Genomic DNA, 24,083 nt, shown 5'->3' on the forward strand with positions numbered 1-24,083 from the left:
CGCGGCGCGCCGCTGGTTCCTACGGGCCCCGAGCGGCGGGGAGGCGAAACAGGAGCCCGCCGGAGGAAAGAGGAAGGAGGGGGTTGAAAGAAGTCGGGGACCGGGGCTAGAGGGTGGAAGCCCGAGACCGAGCGGGGCGGAGAAGAGAAGGCGCCGCGGCCCGGCCCCTCCCCCGTCCGCCGCCGCCGACCCGCCCCGGCAGCGCCTCTGTTCCCCTGCCCGGCGCTCCGCCTGCCCTAGCGGCCATGCCGGGGCCTCGCCGCCCCTAAGGGAGAGCCCTTCCCCACCAGTGCTTGCCTCGCCTTTTCCCTCGGGCCCGGGGGGTCGCAGCGGCCCGGCCCCCCACCCCCCGTCCCCGCCGCCGTCGGCGCGCCCGCCCCCTCATACCCCCCACCCTCCTCGCGGCGCCGCCGCCGTCCCCGTCTCGCTCTCCCCACCCAGTGCAGTGGCCGCCGCCTCTTCCGCCGCCGGGCTCCGGGCCTCCGCACCGACAACATGGAGGCTGTGAAAACCTTCAATAGCGAGGTTGGTATTGCAGTCTTCGCCTCTCCTCTCCCCCTCCCCCGCTCCTGCCCACGCTCCCCACCCCGACCTCCGACCCTCGACCCCCGGCCCAGGACGAGGCCCGCCGCGGGAGGACTGGGCACGGGCCCGCAGGGCTTTCTCCAGGGTGGGGCGAGCGGCTGCTGGCCGTGCCCGTGGGGGAGGGGTGTTTCTCGGTCCCGGCGCCCCTCCCCCGATCCCGGGGTGGTGGTGGGGGCGGGGGAGGTTCCGGTGTCTCCAGCACCTACTCCCGAGTGGCTGCGGGGGTGGAAGGGGAGGCCACCGGTTGGGCCCTCCCCCGGAGGCTCCCGACGGGTCTCTCTGCGGGTCAGTTCCGCCGAGGCCTGGCCCGCCCACCTCTTTTCCTGGGCCTGCGGGATTTTTAACTTGGAGGCCAGGCATCCCCACTTCAGGCCTTCCCCCGGTCCTTAATGAGGCAGGCACTGATGGGGGTAGTAGGGGGTGGGAAGTGGTGGAAAAGCACCTCCTGGGATGATCATCTGTGGTCACATTGCAAGCAGTGTTTGTTTATAACCGAGATATTGTTGGCTAGGTAACCTGCCAACCGGGGACTTAAGCTTAAGGGGATGGTTGGTCGGGAGGCGAGGTTATTCTGCAAATTTCCCCTGTCCTTACTCCGCCCCCCCACCCCCCAACTCTTCTCATCATCACGACATAAAGCAACAGAGCTGTGCATGCCGAGAGGAAAGATGTGGGAGAGGCATTTCCCACGGGTTCCTTCACGTGTCATACATAAGGCTAGATTTTAAATAAGCAGCTGTCCAGTTTTCACTATTTGATTGAGTTTGCTAGTCTGAAGGGAGACACGTTTCGATAAAAATAGTCGTGTCCGACTCTGCGATCCCATGGGCTGCCAGGCTCCTCTATCCAGTCAGGATTACTGGAATAGATAGTTATTTCCTTTTCCAGGGATCTTCCCCACCCAGGGATCAAACCCGGGTCTCCTGCATTGCAGGCAGCTTCTTTACTGTTTAGCCACCCTGGAAGCCCTAAAATATTTTAAAACCTTTTAAACACTCTAATGTGAATAGGCTTAATTATATTAAACAAACATTTAACAAGTAGATGTCTACACAGCTTATCCGTACTTGTATGCCTTAGATACAAATATTTTAATATGTTAATTAGATTTGCATCAATTTTATGAACTTTTCATGTGGAGGCACTAATACTCTGTTCAGTATAGTCTAATAGTGATAGTCTAAACAATTCTTCTTTTCTTCTTCCCTCCTCCCTCCCTCCCTTCTATCCTTCCTTCCTTCTTTGGAGAATTAGCATTTGAGAAACTTAGAAGAGGCTAAAAGATCTAACAATCATGTGAATTAGACTTTCCATATTAAAGCAGATAGCTGTGACAGTTATATGAAAGAAAGCCTTTTTTTTTTTTTGAAAGGATTTTCATTTGAATACAAGATTTTCTTTACTGCTTTTTGATAGAGATTAGAGTGTAAACTTCAGAATCTTCCATTTTATTTATGAATTTGTAGCTGATAATTTGGATCAAATTTATAAAATCTGCTTTCACTTGTCCTTAAAATCTGAAATAAAAAATAAGGATACTATATGTTCAAATTTATTGTTGATAATTTCACAGCTCTGCAGGGGAGGGGGAAAAACAGGTCTGTGTAGCTTTTTTATTTGCTACATGTAGTGCTACAGCACTAAGTAGTGGTCTTCATTTAAATTATATATAAAAAAGGTTTCTCCTGTTTCCTTCCAATTATTTGATGTACCCTAGACTTTTTTGATGGGTGTCTCCTGTTTATCTTGGGGGTTCCTAATATGTACCCTCCATTCTCAGCCCTCCCTGCCATGTGATAGATACAAACAAGTGGTTAGTACACTGTGGTTGATCACAATGGAGCAGGGAGGAGTAGAAATGTTACAGTTGTTTTTTTTTATTTTACTGTTGACCTGAAGGATAAGGAGCCTAATATTTACATGACTAGCTTGATGTTTCAGCTCTTTTCTCATCTAATCTTCACAAGAACTTGAGATTTGTAGTGGTATTCCCACTTTAGTTTATGTAACACTGTCTCCTTTCCCCGTATGTATTTTTTCCCCCTTACATATTTTCAAAGAACTTAAACCATCTTTTTACTCTCTTGTTTACTAGTATTATGCTCACACCTCTGAAAATGGGGTTGGCGCACAGCATAGTTATAGAATTGAGGAAGGGAAATATATTTTGAAGAAGATTCAGAAGAATGTACTTTTTAAGGGGGTTTAAACTCAAAATAGATAATTTTTTTTCCTGATTTTTGAAAAAAGTTTCTGTGAATATCTATGCTTGCTAGTATAGTAAAAATTTGTGGTTGAAAGTATATAGTGGGAAATAGTTCAGTAATATTTTTCCATTAAATCATATGTTACAAAGTGCAAAAATAAAGGAATCTGAATTACAGAATTAGGAGACAAGGATGTTTTAGAATGTTTCCTTAAAATTAATTTGGCTTTTAAAGGCATTTATCCTTGGGCTGAGCCCAACAAAACTTTCTCTGGCAAATTTAAAATTATCTTTGAAGCACTGAATTGTCAAATGCCACGTACTTGATAAGGCAACACAATTTATCTGTAAGCATAATGTTCAAAATATGAAATGCTTAGCTTTTATGACTTGCTTAAAAAAACAAGCGAACATTGGCTTGAAAACAGAAATGTGCCATGGATTTTTAAAGTTAAGAATATAGGTCTTTAATCTGAAAATTGTGGCTAAGTTTCGGTCCGAAAATCTGGTCTTATGCATAACGCTAGGAAGCAGTCATGATTGGCCTGTCTTCCTGCCTGCCAGCCTTCCCTCCCCTTTTGTCAAAGGCGCTTTATGGCCTCCCCACCGCACTTTCACATTCACTGTCGGAGGATCTTTTTTTGTGTGTGGTAAATTCCTCTTAATTGTCATCAGTGAAATGAGATTGAGGCTCAGGAATTGATATTTAAGTGCCCTCTGTGCTGGTTTTGTGGGAAAACTTTAATTTCCAGTTAAGCATCATTGTGATGAAAGTTTAATCCCATGACCACTAATGTCAGTTCTGAAATGATGAAAGAATATTGTCCAGATTGAAATACAGGATTCCCTAAGGGTCAGTGCTTGACCCGAGCAGTTGACTCCAGAAGAGTTATCATCATTACAAGGTATCGCAGTTGCTGCTGCTCAGAGATGGTGGCGCTTACTTGTTAGGATCGTTTAGAGCCCTCACCTCGGTTGGAAGGGTCTCCTGTTCATCTTTTTAAATCTGTGTATTCACCTTAGGACCAGTTTATTACTGGAATGCAGCAGTTTTATACGTGAGTTGCATATCTGTACTCAGTCCTTAAGAATGCTTCTATATGGAGGTCATTATGGTAGGTTTTTTTTTTTTAAAGAAGGAAAATACAAAATCAGTTCATAACCCTTTTCTTAGAAAATTATAACTTAATTGGCGAGGGCACTTTAGTAATATAGGAACTCTTAATATGTGGAAAATATAAGAATTATTACATTAAGAATATAAGAATCTGTTATGCTTGTGTGTGTAAAATTATTGCAGATTAATTTTTGGATTTACCTTGGTTCTTAAATTCTTTACTCATCTGTAGGATATCTAAATTATTAGTGTCTTTTGTTCTTAGGATCCTTTGGTTAGTCACATAGCTCACCCTTTAAACTGTCAGGTTGTAGACTTTGCAGAGTCACTTTAACACCCAGTATATTTTCCTCTTCTCTGCCTTGTCTTACACCAGTGGTGAAATCCCTTCTTTGTTTATTCCATTTCCAAGTTTGTATCCAGGGTATTCGTTTGCCTATCTAGAGGACTTACAGTCTCTCCACCAGTGTCTAGTAGTGGGCATGGGGTGGTGGAGGACGGTGGCAAAGGTAGTGGGAGTGATAAAAGCGTGTGACATGGGATTTTATATTTTCCCCTTGCAGTTCAGGAAGGGGAAGTTATGTGAAGCAGCTAGAGAACATTGCCTTTTTCTTTGATTTTCATGTATCAGGGAATATCTCTGTCTCTTCTGGTTTAACTTTCCAGTGGGAGTTTTGGTTAATTGTAACGATTAGAAGATTTTTTTGGTTTCTACTTTGTGAAAATCTCTTAAAGATGTAGCAGTCTTAGTATTAGAAAAGAAGCCTTCACTGCCCTCTCCCTGCCCCGGTGTTCAGGTTAGGGATCCTCAGCCTGGGCTTTGTTGGTCTTTTCCGCTGGATAATCGTTTGCTGTGAGGAGCTGATTTGTGCACTGCAGGCTGTTCAGCAGCAGCCCTGGTCTCTACCCACTAGAGTCCCTTGTTGTGACAACCAGAAATGGCTCTAGATAGTACCAGGTGTCCCTTGGGGGCCAAAGTCCGCCGTGGTTGAGAATCACTGATTTAGGTCCCCTGTTAAACTGCCTTGAAACATTGTGTTTTTCCTTGTAATGATGACTACAGTTTTAAGTAATTAGGAGTAATTTCCCCCACCTTATAAGTTCCATGAGGACAGTGACCACATAATTTCATTGCTTCATATCCTTGGTACATAGCATAATGCCTTGGTATATGCTAAATAAAGATTCTCAAATGCATGGATTGATGATATAGTAGGCAGCTGAATGACTTGGACCAAGGCAGTTAACATTTTTGAACATTTGGTTTTCTCTGGTGTAAAATAAATGATACGAGATTTTTAGGTTTCCTATTAGTTGCAAGATTCACTGACTAAATATGAAATTAATACTTTGGAGGACTTAGTAGGTATAAGCATTGTTTTGAGGGTCATTTTATGAAATTGTAGGTTTATAGTAGTTTAGATGGAAAATTTAAAATAAAAACTCTGCTTACGATTCTTACTAAGGGGAGAGCAGGGAGGGGACTATTTCATTGAAAGTTCCAGTTAGGCTGAATCAGTCCTAAGTTTTATATTGTAATTATGGTATTTTCAAGCCCTTTATGCTTTGTTTTTTCATTTTAAAACAACATATGGTAAAAGTTTTTTTAATGAATAAAGTTAGAGTACAAGCATAATTGAGGTTGATAATGATTTGGGGGACTGTATGATTTGAGAGTGTTTTAGTCATTTTTAGGATTAAGCATAAAATTTTTTTGGCAACATTGAAATTCATGAGATATATATAGTTCAGTCGTTTTTTTTTAGGCTAGCAGTGAGTTTGTTACAGTAATTTGATTGGCATTTGGGGGACAGTGTTCCCCAGTCTTCTGAATAGTCATATTTTATGATCACTTGCTCCTCTTTTTTTAGAACTATAGTTGGCATAGAATTAATGCTGATACTGCTGCTTGTACATGAAATTTTAGGTATTTCTTTCTAGGGCCAGTTTTCCTGTACTGGACAACTGCTAACTCGTAATGGTATGAGAGAATGTAATCAACCTTGACCTTGAACACTGGCTGGGCTCCTGAACTCTTCAGTGAGCTCACTTTATCTGGTTTTGTTTTCTCAACATCTTTCTCTGCTCCTTTCTCTCAGGATTGTGCCTCTCTACTCCTGCTTGTACAGACTGCTTTCCAGCAGCATGGACACAAGAAGCATAGTAAGATGATTATAACCCACATAAGGCAGGCCCTTTGGAAAATGATGAGGTTTAAATTGGTAGTCAAATGATGTCTTGATTGTATGGGAAGTGCTTGGGAAGCAGAATGAAGTTGTCACTTAGAATATATTGGTAAGCTTAAAGCAAGCATGTAGGGAATGAGTTGAATTTCTTCACAAAAAATAGGTGAAGTGAAAAAAAAGTTGTGCTTACGAGTGAGCATCAATCATATCTAAACTCTTGTGCATTTACTTGCATTCTGCTCCACGTAATTTTTTGTAAAAGAAATATTACTTATGTGAGATGGGTGAATTGCTAATTTCTGAATTTGATGGTTGGAAATGAAATACATCTTATATTTTGAGGAAGTTCTTCAAACTATAAGATGATAACTGGCAGATACTCTGTAGTATTGGAGACACAAGACTAAGTCAAATTTTGGATTTTCTAATTACAGAGGAGCAGATTTTGTTAGAGGTACTATTATAAGACATAAATGCCCGTGAGAAATGTTACCATGGCTTCTGATTCCTTGTCTGAGTTAGTTCTCTTAAGTTTGGTGGTAAACACGATGTGTTTGGTCTCTCTGATTTTGATTTTATGCGTTTATTTCATCTTTCTATTTCTGCTGTACCAGTTTCTGATACACCATATTTTAAACTCAAGGAAGAGTATGTAAATATGCTATCTACTGTAGGTCAGGAGATACATTAGGAACTCTGACATTGCTGTATTTAGTCAGAATGGGGAATAGAGATGATTTGTTCATGTTTTTAAAAAAAGTTTATGGCTTTTAATTCAATGTATGTTAAATTCATTAAGATAATTCTGCAACTTAGTATGATTTGTAGAGGCTGACTTGAAAGACCTAGGATTTGATTTATTTGTTTATTCATTTAACCAATACTTAATGAATACTTACTATTTACCAGGCACTTTTCTATCTGCTGAGGTACAGTTGTAAACAAGACTGGCAAAAAGCACACCGTCTTGGAGCTTATGCACTTGTAATCCTTTCTCTTTCACCTCATCAGCTTTGAGCGCAGTGCCCTTGCTGCAGAGCTAGTGCGGCTGCGTAGGCGTTACTGACTCCGGGCTTGCTTCTTCGCTAGGGCCGGGGTGGCTGCAGCACTTCTCTCTATGCTCAGTTCTGCCTGGTCTACTCTCAATATTTCACTTTTACAGAGTCCAGGTTGCTTGTCTACTGTTCAAAATAGAGATTGAGGGAGTAGACTTCTTAAACATGAATGTGTTCTGATCTTTTCAACAATGGGGAAGGAAGACAAGCTACACTGTTCCATTTTATACTAATTTGCCTATCCTATTGAATCTCCATTTGGTATTTTGGAATCATAACTGTTTTTAGAAAGTATAGCTTTAGGGATATTTTCTTTTGTCATGATATATTAATTAGTCTCTGCAAATATTAAATAATTTTAAGTGGTGATCAAACCCTTATGAATTGGGAAGGATTGATTATTTTTATTTCTAAAACTTTTTCTTTATTTAATTAAGTACATGAAAAAAATTTGGTGTCTCTTTCTCTTTTATGAACACTGTTTTCTGAATTTGATTTGATTCCTTGGGCCTGATTTGAGTAGCTTGTAAGTGCAGGATGAAAGTTTGGATTATGTATTTTATGATTTTGGAAACTTGGGAAATGATATAATGGTCTTTTTATTTTGGGTCAAGGTATCTAAAAGATTGACCAGTACCCTTGACACTAATACAGGTTTTATGTCAACTGTATCTTATTTTTTTTTTTTAAAAGGTTGATAATGCCTTGGTTAATTACTTTCTTTAGTAATGTCTTGCTACTATAAAGTTTTATGGTTTAAAAAAGATACAGGTATTTGAATTTACTGAAATGGTAAAAAGAATGTTGGATAAGTTAAAAATTTTTCCAAACCAAAACACATAGCAAATGTCTAGTTTCTAAAACAGCCGCTTGCTGTGATGAAAAAAAAAAATGTCTGGCTTGGGTAATTTTAAAGTACTTTTTATTTACCAAACATTTTAAAAAGCGAACCACTTTATAATATATGGTGTTTTATATGTGCTTATTTTCCCCAGCCATTATTATGTTTCAGTGGGTCTTAGGATAAACTTGTGAGAAAGGTAGGATAGGTGCTGTCCTCATTTCACAAACGAGGACTCTGAGGCCGGCCAGTGTGACCTTCCCAAGGAAGCGCCGCTTGTGTTAGAGCCGAGACTGGAAGGACCAGGTCTCACTCAGCTCCTGGTTGAGATGTAAAGGACAGCCAGCTGTGTACAGGGGAGCCATCACTCGATCTTTCACAATTCTGTTTGCTGGTATGATGTCCAAATATAAATTAACGGTTCTTCCCCACTTTTTAAACTTTATTTGTACAACTTCAGATTTACAGAAGAGTTGCAAGAATGATAAAGAATTTTTATATACACTTCATCCTGATTTCACTATTTAGTACATGTAATCATATTTGCTTTCTTATTCTCTTTGCAGTGCACATAAATGACTTGTAAACCTTGTTTCTGAACATTTGGGGAGTAAATTGCAATTAATGCCTTTTATTTCTAAATATTAACTGTATTTTCTGAAAACAACCACAGTACAGGTATCAAAATCAGGAAGTTGATGCAGTTGTCTGCAGACCTTCAGATTTCACTAATTGTATCAGTTAAGTCTTGAGTAGAAAGGAAATCTAAATCACATCACACTTGTCTCTCTAGTGTCCTTTAATCTGGAGCAGTTGGTTATTTGTCTTTTATGCCCTTTGATGATTGATGAGAATGGGCCAGTTATTTTTAGAATTCCCTCAATCTGGAATTGTCCTCTGATGCTTCATGATTAGTTTCAGGTTAGGCGTTTTTGGCAGGAGTAATCCAGAAGAGATACTGTGTCCTCAGGAAGCGCATGACGTATCCCATTAAAAAGGATGTTAACTTTTTTCTGCAAGGTTTTTCTGTTGTAAAATGTCTTTTTTCCTTTTGTAACAAATATTTCTTTAAAAAATGGATTTATTTATTTTTGGCCATGCTGCAAGGCTTGCAGGATCTTACTTCCCTGACCAGGGATTGAACCTGTGCTCCCTGTAGTGGAAATGTGGAGTCCTAACCACTGAACTGTTAGGGAATTACCTGTAACAAATATCTTATGGGAAGTCATTTTTGAAACTATACAAATAGCTTGTTACTCATCAAACTTTCACCCTTTATTTTTTTAAGCATCCAATTCTTGCCTGAATCAGTACTCAGATGGTCATTTTCTGAGTCTATTGTTTAATTATCGGCCTCCTACAATAGCTTTTTCTTCTCCCCGTTTATGTATGTATGCATATCAGTATGAATTCAAAGATTATTTTTCATTCATTGGGGTCTTTTGATGGCACAGCTCCTTCACGCTGGCTCCTGTATCTTCAACATGTGCTCATCAGTTTTTGCGTATTCACTTCTTGTATAATAAGATATTCCCACCCCAACTCTAGAATCAGCCATTTCTCTGAGGAACCTTAGTTTCTTTTGGTGGTTATTGAGCTAGAAATTGTGTATTTGTTTGAACATGCTTATATATATATATATATATATTATATCAATATACAAGAAATTTTTTTTGTTCATCTGTGTCTCTAAAATGCCATGAATTCATCCTGTCTCCAGTAACAGTCCAACACTGTTCACTGGTTCATTCTAGTCTTTCCCCTTTGCAGATTTGTAATTCCTTTTTCGGTAGTGAGAAAACACTAGTTTCCGTTGTCCACAATATATTTGTGTATTGTTTGATCCTAAAATACACAGAAAGTAGTTTCAGAGTTGCTAACCCATGTATCTCAAAACAAGCCTGTTAACTACAATTGAGTATTTGTTCATCTTTTTTAGCCTGAGGGTATAAAGTCAAAATGCTGCGTTCAAAGTTGCTTGGTTAGTTTTTTCCCTCTTAATGTATTCTTGCTATTCCTTTGAAATATAATTTGGCTTCTTTTTTTCTTTTTCTGTTTGTATTCCATTTTGTTTTTTTATCCATTTTTATGTTTTAGTATGTAAAATATTAAATGTAAATCAACTGTAATCCTTCTTTACTTATTATCTTTGTCATTATAACCACTTATGCTCTGGTTAAAAAAAAAAACAAAGGTCATTTCCTTGGTATTCTTCAAATCAAATAAGCTAATTTAGAGATTTAGACAATGGAGGTCTTAAGTGAAAGATGTTTCTGGTAACACAGATTTTCAGTTCATAGGTGAAAGTAAGTTAAAGCTTTCATTCTCTCTCTCTCTTTTTTTTTTTTTTTTAATTTTTTGCTGCACTGTCTGACATGCAGAATCTTAGCTCCCTAACCAGGGTTTGAACCCTTGCCCCATGCAGGGAAGCATGGGATCTTAATCACTGGACTATCAGGAAGGTCCCAACTTTGGTTTTCTTTTGAATGAAATCTCAATTCACAGGGTCAGTAGACTTTCTGTAGAGGGTCAGATGGTAAAAATTAGGTTTAATGGGCTGCTTAAGGTCTCTTTTGCATAATCTTGTTTTTTTCACAATTCTTTTAAAATGTAAACCAGTCTTGGCCTGAGGGGCTACAGAAATGGGCCCTGGGCCATAATTTTTATGACCCTGCTTTAATCTGAAACCTGAGAACTTGGTTAATAGTATGCTATTTGCAAATCAGAATTATAATTGAGCTTTATAAGCCTTATTTTAACATCAAAAACAGAAACAAAATACTTTTAAAAGCTGCCTTAGTGAAAATATTTATTCAACATGGTTTTTTGAACACCTGCCACCATGTACACATGTGCAGACACTTACTCTAGGCTCTAGAGATGTAAGTGTACAAAACAGACCCAAAAAAAAAAAAGCCTCCGCCCTCGTGGAATTTGTACTAAGTTTTGGTGTGTGGGTGTGTACTGGAAACGCATGTTTCTTATTTTTCCGCACGTAGTGAGATTGAGCAACTAAATTCTTTTTCATATTAACTGCAGAGCGAGCATTCTTTCTTGAAAACGTGACAAACAATGCAGCCAAAGGGGCAAACTTTGAAAAGCTTCGTTCCTTTCTTCTGATCTCCCATTTGTGACACTTTCATTATGTAGCTACACTGACTCATTAAAGGAAGAGAAGAGAAACCCCATTAACTGGGCACAGAACGCAGACCTCATTTAGTGATAAGGACACATGTATTCTCCTTGGCTTAGTGGTAAAGAATCCGTCTGCCAGTGCAGGAGATGCAGGTTCAATCCCTGGGTCAGGAAGATCCCCTGGAGGAGGAAATGGCAGCTCATGCCAGTGTTCTTGCCTGGGAAATCCTATGGACGGAGGAGCCTCCGTGGACTACAGTCCTTGGGACTGCAAAGAGTTGGACGCGACTGAGCATTCATGCAAACGTGTACAATGGACTCTTAAGAAAATACTGTTTAAAAATATTACCCACAGTTGAGGGACTCTGAAAGTAGTTGGCTTGTGTAGTTTTCTTAAAATAGGAAGTTTCCTGATAATGCTAATGTGCATTTACCTAATAAAATCTTAAAAACTATATGCAGGTTATTTATCTTGTACCTGGCTAAATGTCAACCCCTTTGAATAAAAATCATCAAAGTGAGTTTTTTTTTTCCATATTGCATGTTAGTTGCTGAAATGACTTCTTTCTCTGAGTAGTTTTTCTGTAAGCATTTAACAAGCCAGCAAGTGCCCTCCACCTTTAAATGCTTTATTGAGGTTTGTGTGTGAGTCGCTTAGTCATGTCCGACTCTGCAACAACATGGATTGGGGTCCTGCCAGGCTCCTCGGTCTGTGGGATTTTCCAGGCAAGAATACTGGAGTGGGTTGCTATTTCCTTCTCCAGGGGATCTTTCAGACTCCAGGATCTAATTTGGATCTCCCACATTGCAGGCAGGCTCTTTACTATCTGAGCCACAAGGGAAGATTATTGAGCTGTAATAGTGACTGCTTTTTGTTAGGATCCTTAGCATATTTGGCTTTTTTTTTTTTTTTTAATATGCCATGTAACAATTTCTCTTATTGGACAGGAGTTTCTCAATCCCAGTTCATGTTCTTGTTCTGTCAGAGCACTCAGAACCTCTCATAGAGATCTATCTCTGCTTTGGTAGTTCAGATAGTTCAGTTCAGTCGCTGAGTCGTGTCTGACTCTTTGTGACCCCATGGACTGCAGCACGCCAGTCCTCTGTCTATCACCAACTACCGGAGTTTACTCAAACTCATGTCCATTGAGTTGGTGATGCCATCCAACCATCTCATCCTCTTTCGTCCCCTTCTCTCTCACCTTCAATCTTTCCCAGCATCAGGGTCTTTTCAAGTGAGTTACCTCTTCGCATCAGGTGGACAAAGTATTGGAACTTCAGCTTCAATATCAGTCCCTCCAGTGAACATTCAGAACTGATTTCCTTTAGGATGAACTGGTTGGATCTCCTTGCAGTCCAAGGGACTCTCAAGAGTCTTCTCCAGCACCACAGTTCAAAAGCATCAATTCATTGGGGCTCAGCTTTCTTCACAGTCCAACTCTCACATCCATACATGACCACTAGAAAAACCATAGCCTTGACTAGACGGACCTTTGTTGGCAAAGTAATGTCTCTGCTTTTTAATATGCTGTCTAGGTTGGTCATAACTTCTCTTCCAAGGAGTAAGCGTTTTTAATTTCATGGCTACAGTCACCATCTGCAGTGATTTTGGAGACCCCCAAAATAGTCTGCCACTGTTTCCCCATCTATTTGCCATGAAGTGATGGGAACGGATTCCATGATCCTTGTTTAAGTCAATTTTTTCACTCTTCTCTTTCACTTTCATCAAGAGGCTCTTTAGTTCTTCTTCATTTTCTGCCATAAGGGTGGTGTCATCTGCATATCTGAGGTTATTGATATTTCTCCTGGCAATCTTGATTCCAGCTTGTGCTTCATCCAGCCCAGCGTTTCTCATGATGTACTCTGCATGTAAGTTATATAAGCAGTGTGACACTATACAGCCTTGACGTACTCCTTTTCCCATTTGGAACCAGTCTGTTGTTTCATGTCCAGTTCTAACTGTTGCTTCCTGACCTGCACACAGGGTGTCTCAAGAGGCAGGTCAGGTGGTCTGGTATTCCCATCTCTTTCAGAATTTTCCACAGATTATTGTGATCCACAATAAAGGCTTTGGCATAGTCAATAAAGCAGTCAAAGGCTTTGGCATAGTCAGTAAAGCAGAAATAGATGTTTTTCTGGAACTTGCTTGCTTTTTCCAGGATCCAGCGGATCTTGGCAATTTGATCTCTGGTTCCTCTGCCTTTTCTAAAACCAGCTTGAACATCTGGAAGTTCACGGTTCACGTATTGCTGAAGCCTGGCTTAGAGTGTTTTGAGCATTACTTTACTAGCGTGTGACATGAGTGCAATTGTGCAGTAGTTTGAGCATTCTTTGGTATTGCTTTTCTTAGGGATTGGAATGAAAACTGACCTTTTCCAGTCCTGTGGCCACTGCTGAGTTTTCCAAATTTGCTAGCATATTGAGTGCACCACTTACACAGCATCATCTTTTAGAATTTGAAATAGCTCAGCTGGAATTCCGTCACCTCTGCAAGCTTTGTTCATAGTGATGCTTTCTAGGGCCCGCTTGACTTCACATTCCAGGATGTCTGGCTCTAGGTCAGTGATCACACTATTGTGATTATCTGGGTCATTAATATCTTTTTTGTATAGTTCTTCTGTGTATTCTTGCCACCTCTTCTTAACATCTGCTTCTGTTAGGTCTGTACTGTTTCTGTCCTTTATTGTACCCATCTTTGCATGAGATGTTCCCTTGGTGTATCTAATTTTCTTGAAGAGATCTCTAGTCTTTCCCATTCTATTGTTTTCCTCTATTTCTTTGCAGTGATCACTGAGGAATACTTTAGTACTCCTGCCTTGAGAACCCCATGAACAGTATGAAAAGGCCTTGGTAGTGATTACAAGAAAAAGGGTTGTGACGAACTTAGCTGAAGACAATTAATATTCTAAAGGAGTTGCCCTAAAGGAGGCTACCACTACCGCAATTTTGTTGCTAGTACAAAATTTCCCAGTCAGTACTTGGGTTGATTTGATCCTTTGCAAAAATCAAAAGATTAGCTATCTCAGACCTCTTAGAGCTGTTAAGCAGGGAGTAATTCCAAATAATTCTGTGAGTGCTTACTTTGTTTTGCTAGTCCTTCAAGATTGGAGGAGAAAGGGGCGACAGGATGAGATGGTTGGATGGCATCATCGATTGAATGGACATGAGTTTGAGTAAACTCCAGGAGATTGTGAAAGACAGGGAAGCCTGGCATGTTGCAGTCCATGGGGTTGCAGAGTCAGACATGACTGAGCGACAGAACAACAGGATTGTCAGACTAATTTTTTCATTCTATTTTAATTATAATACAGTTTTCAAATTGCTAGAACACAGTAATAACCCATGAAAGTTCTAATGTAACAGCAACTAGTGGTTGGAAGGAATACTAGAATGTAGTTGGCAGGTCCTTTGAGCTTTGTTATTTATGCGTGTTTGCCATCTATCAGGCATTGCAGAGTGGTTACCATGTTTATTACATCCTTTTTCTCAGCTCATATTTTAAAAGGGTTGGGGTTGTGAATGGATTATCACAAAGAATAAAGATAATATGAATCCTATGATACAAAGAGTAGTGGTGTAGACATTTGTAGTATGTGTACACTATTCTCTGTATATAATGTTGGACAGAGTACGAGACATGTATAAGGCAAAGTCAAAAGATCTTTTTCAGGGAAATGGGTAAGGATCTTCAGATGAAGGGTCTTTGTATATACAATGCCCGAGATTTCCTTTTTAATCAGGAGAATGGAGATTCTGAAGGGTTTTAAGGAAGAGTGTGGTGCCAGGGCTTTGAGTTACAGGGTAGATAAGATGATGTGGTCCAGTTACAGTGATGGTAAATCAGGAGGAGCAAAACGTTTGAGGAGGAAGGTACTTTGGCAGGATGGGTCAGATGAGGGGGCATTTTTTTCCCACCTAGAATAAAAGAGTTGGGGTGGGGAGAATTGAAATCACCCATATATCTCAACCCCCAAAGACCACTGGTTTGTTAAATACAACAGTAGTTCCATGCATCTGGACAATTTGATGTCATCAGGGTGGAGGTGGATATAGGTCAAGTACTTAAAGAATAGGCTAGAGATGGAGATTAGGGGGAGATGATGAAGACAAAAAGGCTTAAGGCAAAATGTTGTAGACTCTTTTAGTCAGTTTTTGTTTGTTTTTTAGGCTTGACCTTTTCTATCATTTTGTGTTTGTGAATATAAGGACATCTTAAAGCAACTCTGCTTGGAATTTGCTTGATTTTAAATTCTGTTTATACAAGCATCTGATTCTTATATATAATTAAAAGTTAAGTAGTGAATTGTGTGAACTAGAAGTAAAGATTTAAATTTTGTTCAATGAGATTTTATTAGAATTCCTTAACATTGAGCCTACTCATATGATCACGTGTTTCATTAGCTCCTCTTGGTTACATAGTTTTTTATTTTAACCCTGTCTACAATAACCAGTTTATTGTGAGCATGGAATTGTGGTGAATTTAAATGCTATATTATTAGAAATAGAACCCAGTAAACTGAAGTTATTTTTATATATGTATGTGTGTGTTTATACCTTTTGTTTTCTCCCATGGAGAATCATTTCTGTTCTCTGATTTTTAAAAATGAATTATATTTATTTTTGGCTGTGCTGGGTCTTTGTTGCTGTGCACAGGCTATCTCTAGTTGAAGCAAGTGGAGGCTACTACTCTTCCTTCACTGCACAGGCTTCTCACTGTGGTGACTTCTCCTTTTGTGGCACGTGGGCTCTGGGGCACGTGAGCTTCAGTAATTGCAGTGTGGGCTCTTTCCGGGCTCGGTGGTTGTGTTGCATGGATTTGGTTGCTCGACAACATGTGGAATCTTCCTGAATCAGGCGTAGAAGCCACATCTCCTGCATTGGCAGGTCTTATCAACTGTACCACTGGGAAAGTCCTGTTCTCTTTGATTTTAGAATGATGTAGCTAGAGACCCTTGGCTTCCCAGGTGGCACAGTGGTAAAGAATTTGCCTGCCAATGCAAGAGATGGGTTCAGTCCCTGGATCAGGAAGATCCCCTGGAGGAGGAAATGACAATACCCTCCAGTATTCTTGTCTGGAAAATTCCGTGGACGGAAAGCTTGGTGGAATACAGTCCACGGGGTTGCAGAGTCAGACGGGACTGAGCACAGCACCCAGCAGAGACCCTTACACTCATGTTACACATTTGTAGTTATCAGTTCTATGATTGGGTTCCTTGTTTACTTCCTTGTTAATGCTTCAACTTGATTTCCAGAAATTACAAGTTTTAGACCAGAAACACTTGTGATAGTATATCATTTAATAGATGGGTGAAGAATCAAGACCCAAAGATGATGAAATTTGTTGAGTCACAGCTTATGAGAGGCACATAGTTAGCAGCCAAATTAGAAGTTTCTGCTCTCTGTCTTGGTTCATTGTTTTCACTTTTTCAGTATAACTGAGTGAGATTTTTCTGTATGTTGTAGGTGGAGGCGGAATAGGAATTGGTGATTTGTAGTAAATTATTATTGCATTATGCTGAACTTGGACCAGAATGAGCAACAAACTCCTGGGCTGCTGCTTTCCTGCTCATAGAATAAGATGCCATAGGAAACCTGCATTCCTTGGCAAAGACGTATTATACAACAGGCAGTACACCCTCTGCAGAAAAGTGAAGGGAAAAAACCCTTTGATTAACATGCCTTGTAGCTTCCTTGTAGGAGAAGGATACAGTTACTCTGTAAGCCTGTATTGGTAGCACGTTTTTGATTTTAATAATGTGACTACTCTGTAACTTCTTTCTTAATTTTTCACAGACTGCTGTTTAGAAAGCTGCTAGTACAGGTATTTTAAAGCACAACAATGCTACAAAATTAATAATAGCTGTTTTCAAAGTAGAGTCAGACAGGACTGAAGCAACTCAGCCTAGCAAGAAAACTGCCTTTTTTTTTTTTTTTTTTTTTTAAAGAAAGAAATCTGGGACCATTTAGTGTCATTGTGGATGTCTTTGCGGCCCTGGAAAGTATTTTAATATTGTAGTATTTTGATAATGGATAAAAGTTTTGGAAAATATGAGCTATAAAGACCTAGATTATATTTGGCATATTTTCCAAGTTGGAGAAATACTTGAACAAAACTTTTGAATGTCAGACACTAACAAAATACAGACCATGATGTATTTTGGATCAGTGTTATTATTGGTCTTCATTTATAAGAATTTTAGTGTTGTACTAAATCCAGCAAGGCTTTTAAGAGAATCAATTATTAAGTAGTTAATAGTATAATTTTGCACCAGATTGTATTTAAAGTATGTATGTCGCATACATACATGTATACATTTACCTTTATACACACACACATACATACATAGATGCCTATAGAAAATTCTGATAAGTAGCCTGTCAGCCTTTAGCAGTGGTTATTTCTTAGGAGAGAAGCAGGTGTTTAGGAGAATGAGAGTTTTCAATGTTTGGAGTTTTTCACATTCCATGTTTATTGCCATATTAGTTTTGTAATATTGCCTTCAAACCCAAAATATCATGTGTCTTAGCTTTGGTGAGAAAGATGGAGTTGGTCTGTGATAATGTTAATTGACTTAAATCTTTTAGAGAAAGTGAGCTTCCTTGTTAAGGGTTGGACGACTTAAAACTTAGCTGTTATTTGATCAGTTGACATATAAGCTTCGTAATGTGTTGTCTTCAGATCTTCTTGGTTATCAATTAGGTTGATGCTGTTACGTGGTTGTCTCCACAGTTGTCTACCATCAACTCCATGACTCAGTTGTGTATATCTAGTTGGTTGCTACCTGGTGGACTTTGCTTTATTTTGGAAACTGAATGTTGGGGGGTTAGCCAGAATAATTGGGTTTGAGACATGCTTCTGAAGCTTAATACCAGTTTGAATTTTGTTAGGTCAGTTACCATAAGTTTATATATCTATAAAGTGACAAAATGAGAATAATTAAATACTAATCTTACTGGGCCATTCTGAAGCTAAAAGCGATACAGTACATATGATCGTGCGTAAGAGTTAACAGCGTGCCATAGAAGTAAAAAGTAATTATTACCCTCCTTTATTACACTACTGCCTGTCTCTCTTTTTCAGTCTTTGTATTTGTTGCTCATATTTCAGAAATGATTTTACTCTAAGGCCTAGTATGCTTTTGGTCTATTCTTTTTCTGATATTTAGTTTTCATTATTTATTCTTCATCGCTTCAACTCTTAGCTCTTTAGGAAAGACTGTGTTTTTTGCTTTTCTCTGAATTCTTAGGGAATTTAGTCCCATATCTTCTGAGTACTGTGTGTACATAAAATGATACTGTTATCCCCCAATCTAAACTTCTCTTTCTTCTAAAACTTACTTTTAGATCTCTTTATGTTAGTAGTAAAAATGTGTTCCTGACACTCAGACCTGAAAACTTGGATTTTTCATAGGTGCCTCTCTTTGATTTGTATCTTTTCAGTTGTGAAATTCTATGAATTACTTTTAAAAACACATTTTCTATGCTTCCCTTCCTTTTTCTTCTTAGTACGAATACTTTAGTACAGGTTCTCATGGCTCTCTGCTTGGTTTAATTGGTTTTTAATGTATTATTCTTTGTTCTCTTCAGTTCATACAGTAGGAGTACATTTTTTTAGATTACTAAATTAATCTCATCAAACAACTTAGCTTTTAATCACTTTGTATTTTGAGAAACCTTCTAGGTTCCTTTGCCTTCAAGTGTACAGATTTTATTTTCTTAATATATATATTTTACTGAAGTGTAGTTGATTTACAGTGTTTCAAGTGCACAGCAAGGTGATTCAGTTATTCAAATACACATGTTGTTTTTAAAATTATTTTCCGTCATGTTATTACAAGATATTGACTGTATTTCCATTTTATACAGTAAACCTTTGTTGCTTGTTGCATATCTGTTTTTTAATTAAAAATCTAGCATTCTACTCATACTGAGTCAAACAAGTAGAATCAAAAGTCAATTTTTTTAGTTAGGCAAAAATTAATGTTTTCTAAAATACATATATTACACATATTTATATGTCCGTATCGGAGAAGGCAATGGCACCCCACTCCAGTACTCTTGCCTGGAAAATCCCATGGACGGAGGAGCCTGGTAGGCCACAGTCCATGGTGTCATGAAGAGTCGGACACGACTGAGCGACTTCACTTTCACTTTTCATTATCATGCGTTGGAGAAGGAAATGGCAACCCACTCCAGTGTTCTTGCCTGGAGAATCCCAGGGACGGGGGAGCCTGGTAGGCTGCCGTCTATGGGGTCGCAGAGTTGAACACGACTGAAATAACTTAGCAGCAGCAGCATGTATCCATATACAAAAGCTTTTCTACTACACTTGATAAAATAAAGGTTTGAGAAGGAACATCAGAAAAGAAGGAGTTGGAAAATATTGGAAAAAAATTGGAAAACTTAATGAAATGGGAGCACTGAATATGAAATAGAAAAAGTGAAACTAGATAAAAGTAAAAGATCATCATACAGTTTAGTGGTTTTTAAACATGGCTGCTCATTGGAAACATATGGAGCTCTGGAGAGAGCTATACCTGGGCATCTGTATTTTTCAACAAATTTCAAGATAATTCTGGTATGCATCTGGATTTTAAAAAGTGATTACAGGTTTTTCTAGTAAATCATATAATTTTTCTATTGACCAGTCATGATACAGTAGTTTTAAGTAATAGTTGCATAATCACAGTAGTAAAAGATTTATCAGTTTTAAAAGTTTATCAGCTTTCACAGTCAAGAGCCGGACAAAAAATAAAAGATAATTACAATTACAAGCCATAATGGGAACATGATTAACTTAACAATGTAAAATAATTACATACAGTGTGAGGGGGGTCAAGCAGAGTGATGTGATAAATGAAAGAGCTTGTGCTGTGCTTAGATGCTCAGTGATGTCTTACTCTTTGCGACTCCATGGACTGTAGTGCGCCAGGCTCCTCCTCCAGGCAAAAATACTGGGGTGGGTTGCCATGCCTTCCTCCAGGGGATCTTCCCAACCCAGGGATCAAACCCAGGTCTCCCACATTGCAGTCAGATTCTTTTTACCATCTGAGCCACCAGGGAAGCCCGTGGAAAGTGCATACGTGCATATTTTTCATCCACCCAGCCAGTCTACATCTTTTGGTTGGTGCATTTAATCCATTTACCTGTAATTATCGATTTGTTGTTGTTGTTCACTCAGTCATGTTCCACTCTTTGCGACGCCATGGACTGCAGCGCGCCAACCTTCCCTGTTCTTTACTATCTCCCAGAACTTGGTAAAACTCACGTGCATTGAGTTGGTGATGCCATCCAACCATCTCGTCCTCTGTCATCCCCTTCTCCTCCTACCTTCACTCTTTCCTGGCATCAGGGTCTTTTCCAGTGAATTGGCTCTTAGCATCAGATGGCCAAAGTATTGGAGCTTCGGCCTCAGCCTCAACATCAGTCCTTCCAATGAATATTCAGGACTGATTTCCTTTAGGATTGACTGGTTTGATCTCTTTTCAGTCCAATGGACTCTCAAGAGTCTTCTCCAACACCACAGTTCAGAAGCATCAGTTCTTCGGCTCTCAACTTTCTTTATGGTCCAACTCTCACATCCATACATAATTACAGGAAAAACCACAGCTTTGACTAGATGGACTTTGTCTGCAAAGTAATGTCCCTGCTTTTTAATACGCTGTCTAGGTTGGCCATAGCTTCTTTGATTTCATGGCTGGAGTCGCCATCTGTAGTGATTTTGGAGCCCAAGAAAATAAAGTCTGTCACTGTTTGCTTTTTTTCCCATCTCTTTGTCATGAAGTGATGGGACCTGATGCCACAGTCTTAGTTTTTTGAATGTTGAGTTTTAAGCCAGCCTTTTCACTTTCACGTTAATTAAGAGGCTTTTTAGTTCCTCTTGGGTTTCTGCCAGAATGGTGGTGTCATCTGCATTTCTGAGGTTATTGATATTTCTCCCAGCAATCTTGATTCCAGCTTGTGCTGGAATCCATAAGGATGCTGGATGAATCTTCATTCCAGCTTCTGCATATAAGTTATATAAGCAGGGTGACAATATACAATCTTGACGTATTCCTTTCCCAATTTTGAACCGTATTATTGATATATGTCCTATTTCCTTAATTGTTTTGGGTTTATTTTCTGTAGGTAGGTCTTTTCCTTCTCTTGTTTTTCTACCTAGAGACGTTCCTTTAGCTTTGTTGTAAAGCTGATTTGGTGGTGCTGAATTCTCTTAAATTTTCCTTGTCTGAAAAGCTTGATTTTTCCATCAAATCTGAAGGAAAGTTGCTGGGTAGAGTATTATTGGTTTTAGGTTATTTCCTTTCATCACTTTTAAGTATATTATGTCATTCCCTTCTGGCTTGTAGAGTTTCTGTTGAGAAATCAGCTGATAGCCTGAGTGATGTTTCCTTGTGAAACCATTTACCAGGGATTGAGATTTGAACCCATGTGCTAGAACTCGAACCCAGCCGAAACCCAGTTTGGGACTCAAACCCACGTGACTGGGACTCGAACCCAGCCAAAACCCACAGTACTTGGTTTCAGGACCTAATGAAGCTCAGGTTCTTAATGTCTCACCACAGAAACAATTAAATGAGAGAGAAAATGAAAGGTGAGAACTGGATTTTTTCAGATTAAGAGAGAAGCACACTCCACAGTGTGGGCCATCTCAGAGGGTGGCCAGGAAATGTGGCGTGGTTAGTTTTTATAGGCTGAGTAATTTCATACTAATGAGTGGGAGGATTATTCCAACTGTTTTTGGGAAGGGGCGGAGATTTCCAGAATTTGGGCCACCACCCACTCCTTGGTCTTTTAACAGTGCCTTGGAACTGTCATGGCACCTCTGAGTGTGTCATTTCACTTGCTGAATTGAGGATCAAGGTCTAGTTTTGTCTGCTATCTTCAGCTCAGTCATATCTGACTCTTTGCGATCCCATGGACTGCAATACCCCAGGCTTCCCTGTCCTTCACTATCTCCCAGAGCTTGCTCAAACTCATGTCCATTGAGTCAGTGATGCCATCCAACCATCTCATCCTCTGTCGTCCCCTTCTCCTCCTGCCTTCAGTCTTTCCCAGCATCAGGGTCTTTCCAGTGAGTCAGTTCTTTGCATCAGGTGGCCAAAGGATCGGAGCTGCAGTCTGCCATCTTGGTCCCGATCGATTCCAATCAGTTTATGTTCTGTCCTGGACTGTGTCATTCTTTGAAAAGCTGTGCTCTGCCCCTTTTCCTTTTGTTACACTTGCACATTATTTGTCATTTCCCCCTTGTTGCTTTTAATATTTTATCTCTGTCTTTAATTTTTGTCAGTTTGATTACTGTGTATCTTGGTGTGTTCCTCTTTTGGTTTATCCTTCCTGGGAGACTCTGCTTCCTGGATTTGGTTCACCATTTCCTTTCCCATGTTAGGGAAGTTTTCAGCTGTTACCTCTTCAAATATTTTCTCAGGTCCTTTCTCTCTTCTCTTTCTGGGACCCGTATAATGTAAATGTTGGTGTGTTTAATGTTGTCCCAGATGTCTCTTAGGCTGTCATTATTTCTTTTCATTCTTTTCTGTATATTCTGTCCTGTGGCAGTGATTTCTACCATTCTGTCCTCCAGGTCATTTATCTGTTCTTCTGCCTCAGTTATTCTGCTATGGATGCCTTCTAGTGTATTATTCGTCTTTATTATTCATCTCTGTATGGTTCTTTAATTCCTGTAGGTCTTTGGTGAACATTTCTTGCATCTTCTCAATCTTTGCCTCCATTCCTTTTCTGAGACCCAGAATTATCTTCATTATTATTATCCTGAATTCTTTTTCTGGAAGTTTGCCTGCCTCCATTTCATTTGATTGTTTTTCTGGGGTTTTATCTTGTCCCTTCATCTGGAACATAACTTTCTGCTTTTTCATCATGATTAACTTTCCGTAATATGGTTTTTGCTTCAGCCTCTGTGAGGCTGTGCAGATTCTTCTGTCTGCCTTCTGATGGATGAGGCTAAGAAGCTTGTGTAAGCTTGTTGACGGGAGGGACTGGCAATGGGAAAAACTATTTTTTGCTCTAGTGGGCAGGGCCTTGCTCAGTAAAACTTCACTCCAGTTATCTGCTGATGGGTTGGGTTGTTCTCCCTCCCTGGTAGTTGTTTGGCCCAAGATGACCCAGACTGTGGTAGGGTTAGGAACTCCAAGAGGATTTACGCCAAGGGGAACCTTTCTGGCCTCATCCCTGTGGCAGCCCCTACTGACCCTTGCCTCCAACAGGAGGCCCTCCAACGCAGCAGGTAGTTTTGGTTCGGTCTCCTCTGGGTACACTGCTCCTTTCCTCTGGGTCTTGGTGCGTGCAAAATTTTGTTTGTGGCCATCAAGACTGGAGTCTCTTTCCTCCAGTCCTCTGAAAGTCCTATAATCAAATCCCACTGACCTTCAAGGTCAGATTCCCTGGGGATTCCCAGTCCCTTTTTTGAATCCCCAGGCCTGGAAGACTGGGATTCAGAACCTTCAGAACAGTGCCAGAACTTTTGTATTATTGTTCTCCAGTTTGTGGGTCACCCACCCGGTGGTTATGGGATTTGATTTTATCGTGATTGTGCTCCTTCTACCAACTCACTGCTGTTTCTTCTTTGTCTTTGGACCTGGGGTGTCTTTGATGGTTTCCCATGTCGTCCTGTTGATGGTCGTTCAACAGCTAATTGGAATTTTGGTGCTCTCAGAGGAGATGAGCGCACATCCTTCTACTCCACCATCTTGAACCAGAACTTGTACAGATTTTTAACTGTGGATTCAAGGTGTCCACTGAAAAGAGCACAGTTTGAGAGTTGTGAGTTAAGTTTATCTGGGGCAAAATGATTGATTGCAGCCAGGGAGGCAGCACATCAGATAGCTCTGAGAGACTGCTCCAAAGAGGCAGTGGGAGGACCATCAATACATGAGGTTTTGGTGAAGGTTGAGTTCAGTACCGTTAAGCACTCATTTTACAAAAGGTTTTCTGCTAGTTCCAG

At 39.9% G+C, this 24,083-nt stretch overlaps 1 protein-coding gene across 22 annotated transcripts in view; it reads left to right on the forward strand.

Moving 5' to 3' along the window:
- Nucleotides 1–354: 354 nt before the first annotated feature.
- SCAF8 (SR-related CTD associated factor 8) overlaps nucleotides 355–24,083 on the forward strand; it is a 218,001-nt gene continuing 194,272 nt past the window's right edge. For 21 of the 22 annotated variants that reach the window (XR_011465412.1, XR_011465417.1, XR_011465416.1 and 18 more), the window contains exon 1: nucleotides 355–525. Coding sequence is in view for 3 of the 22 variants with exons in the window: in XM_070376931.1 (XP_070233032.1) it covers nucleotides 496–525 (30 nt within the window). In the remaining 19 variants the exon portion in view is untranslated. Of the gene's footprint in view, nucleotides 526–6,007; nucleotides 6,072–24,083 lie in introns of all 22 variants that reach the window. The other variant, XM_070376932.1, reaches the window with a different exon arrangement.

The sequence above is a fragment of the Bos mutus genome, chromosome 9, assembly GCF_027580195.1.
Source record: "Bos mutus isolate GX-2022 chromosome 9, NWIPB_WYAK_1.1, whole genome shotgun sequence".
In the NCBI taxonomy this organism is placed as follows: domain Eukaryota; kingdom Metazoa; phylum Chordata; class Mammalia; order Artiodactyla; family Bovidae; genus Bos; species Bos mutus.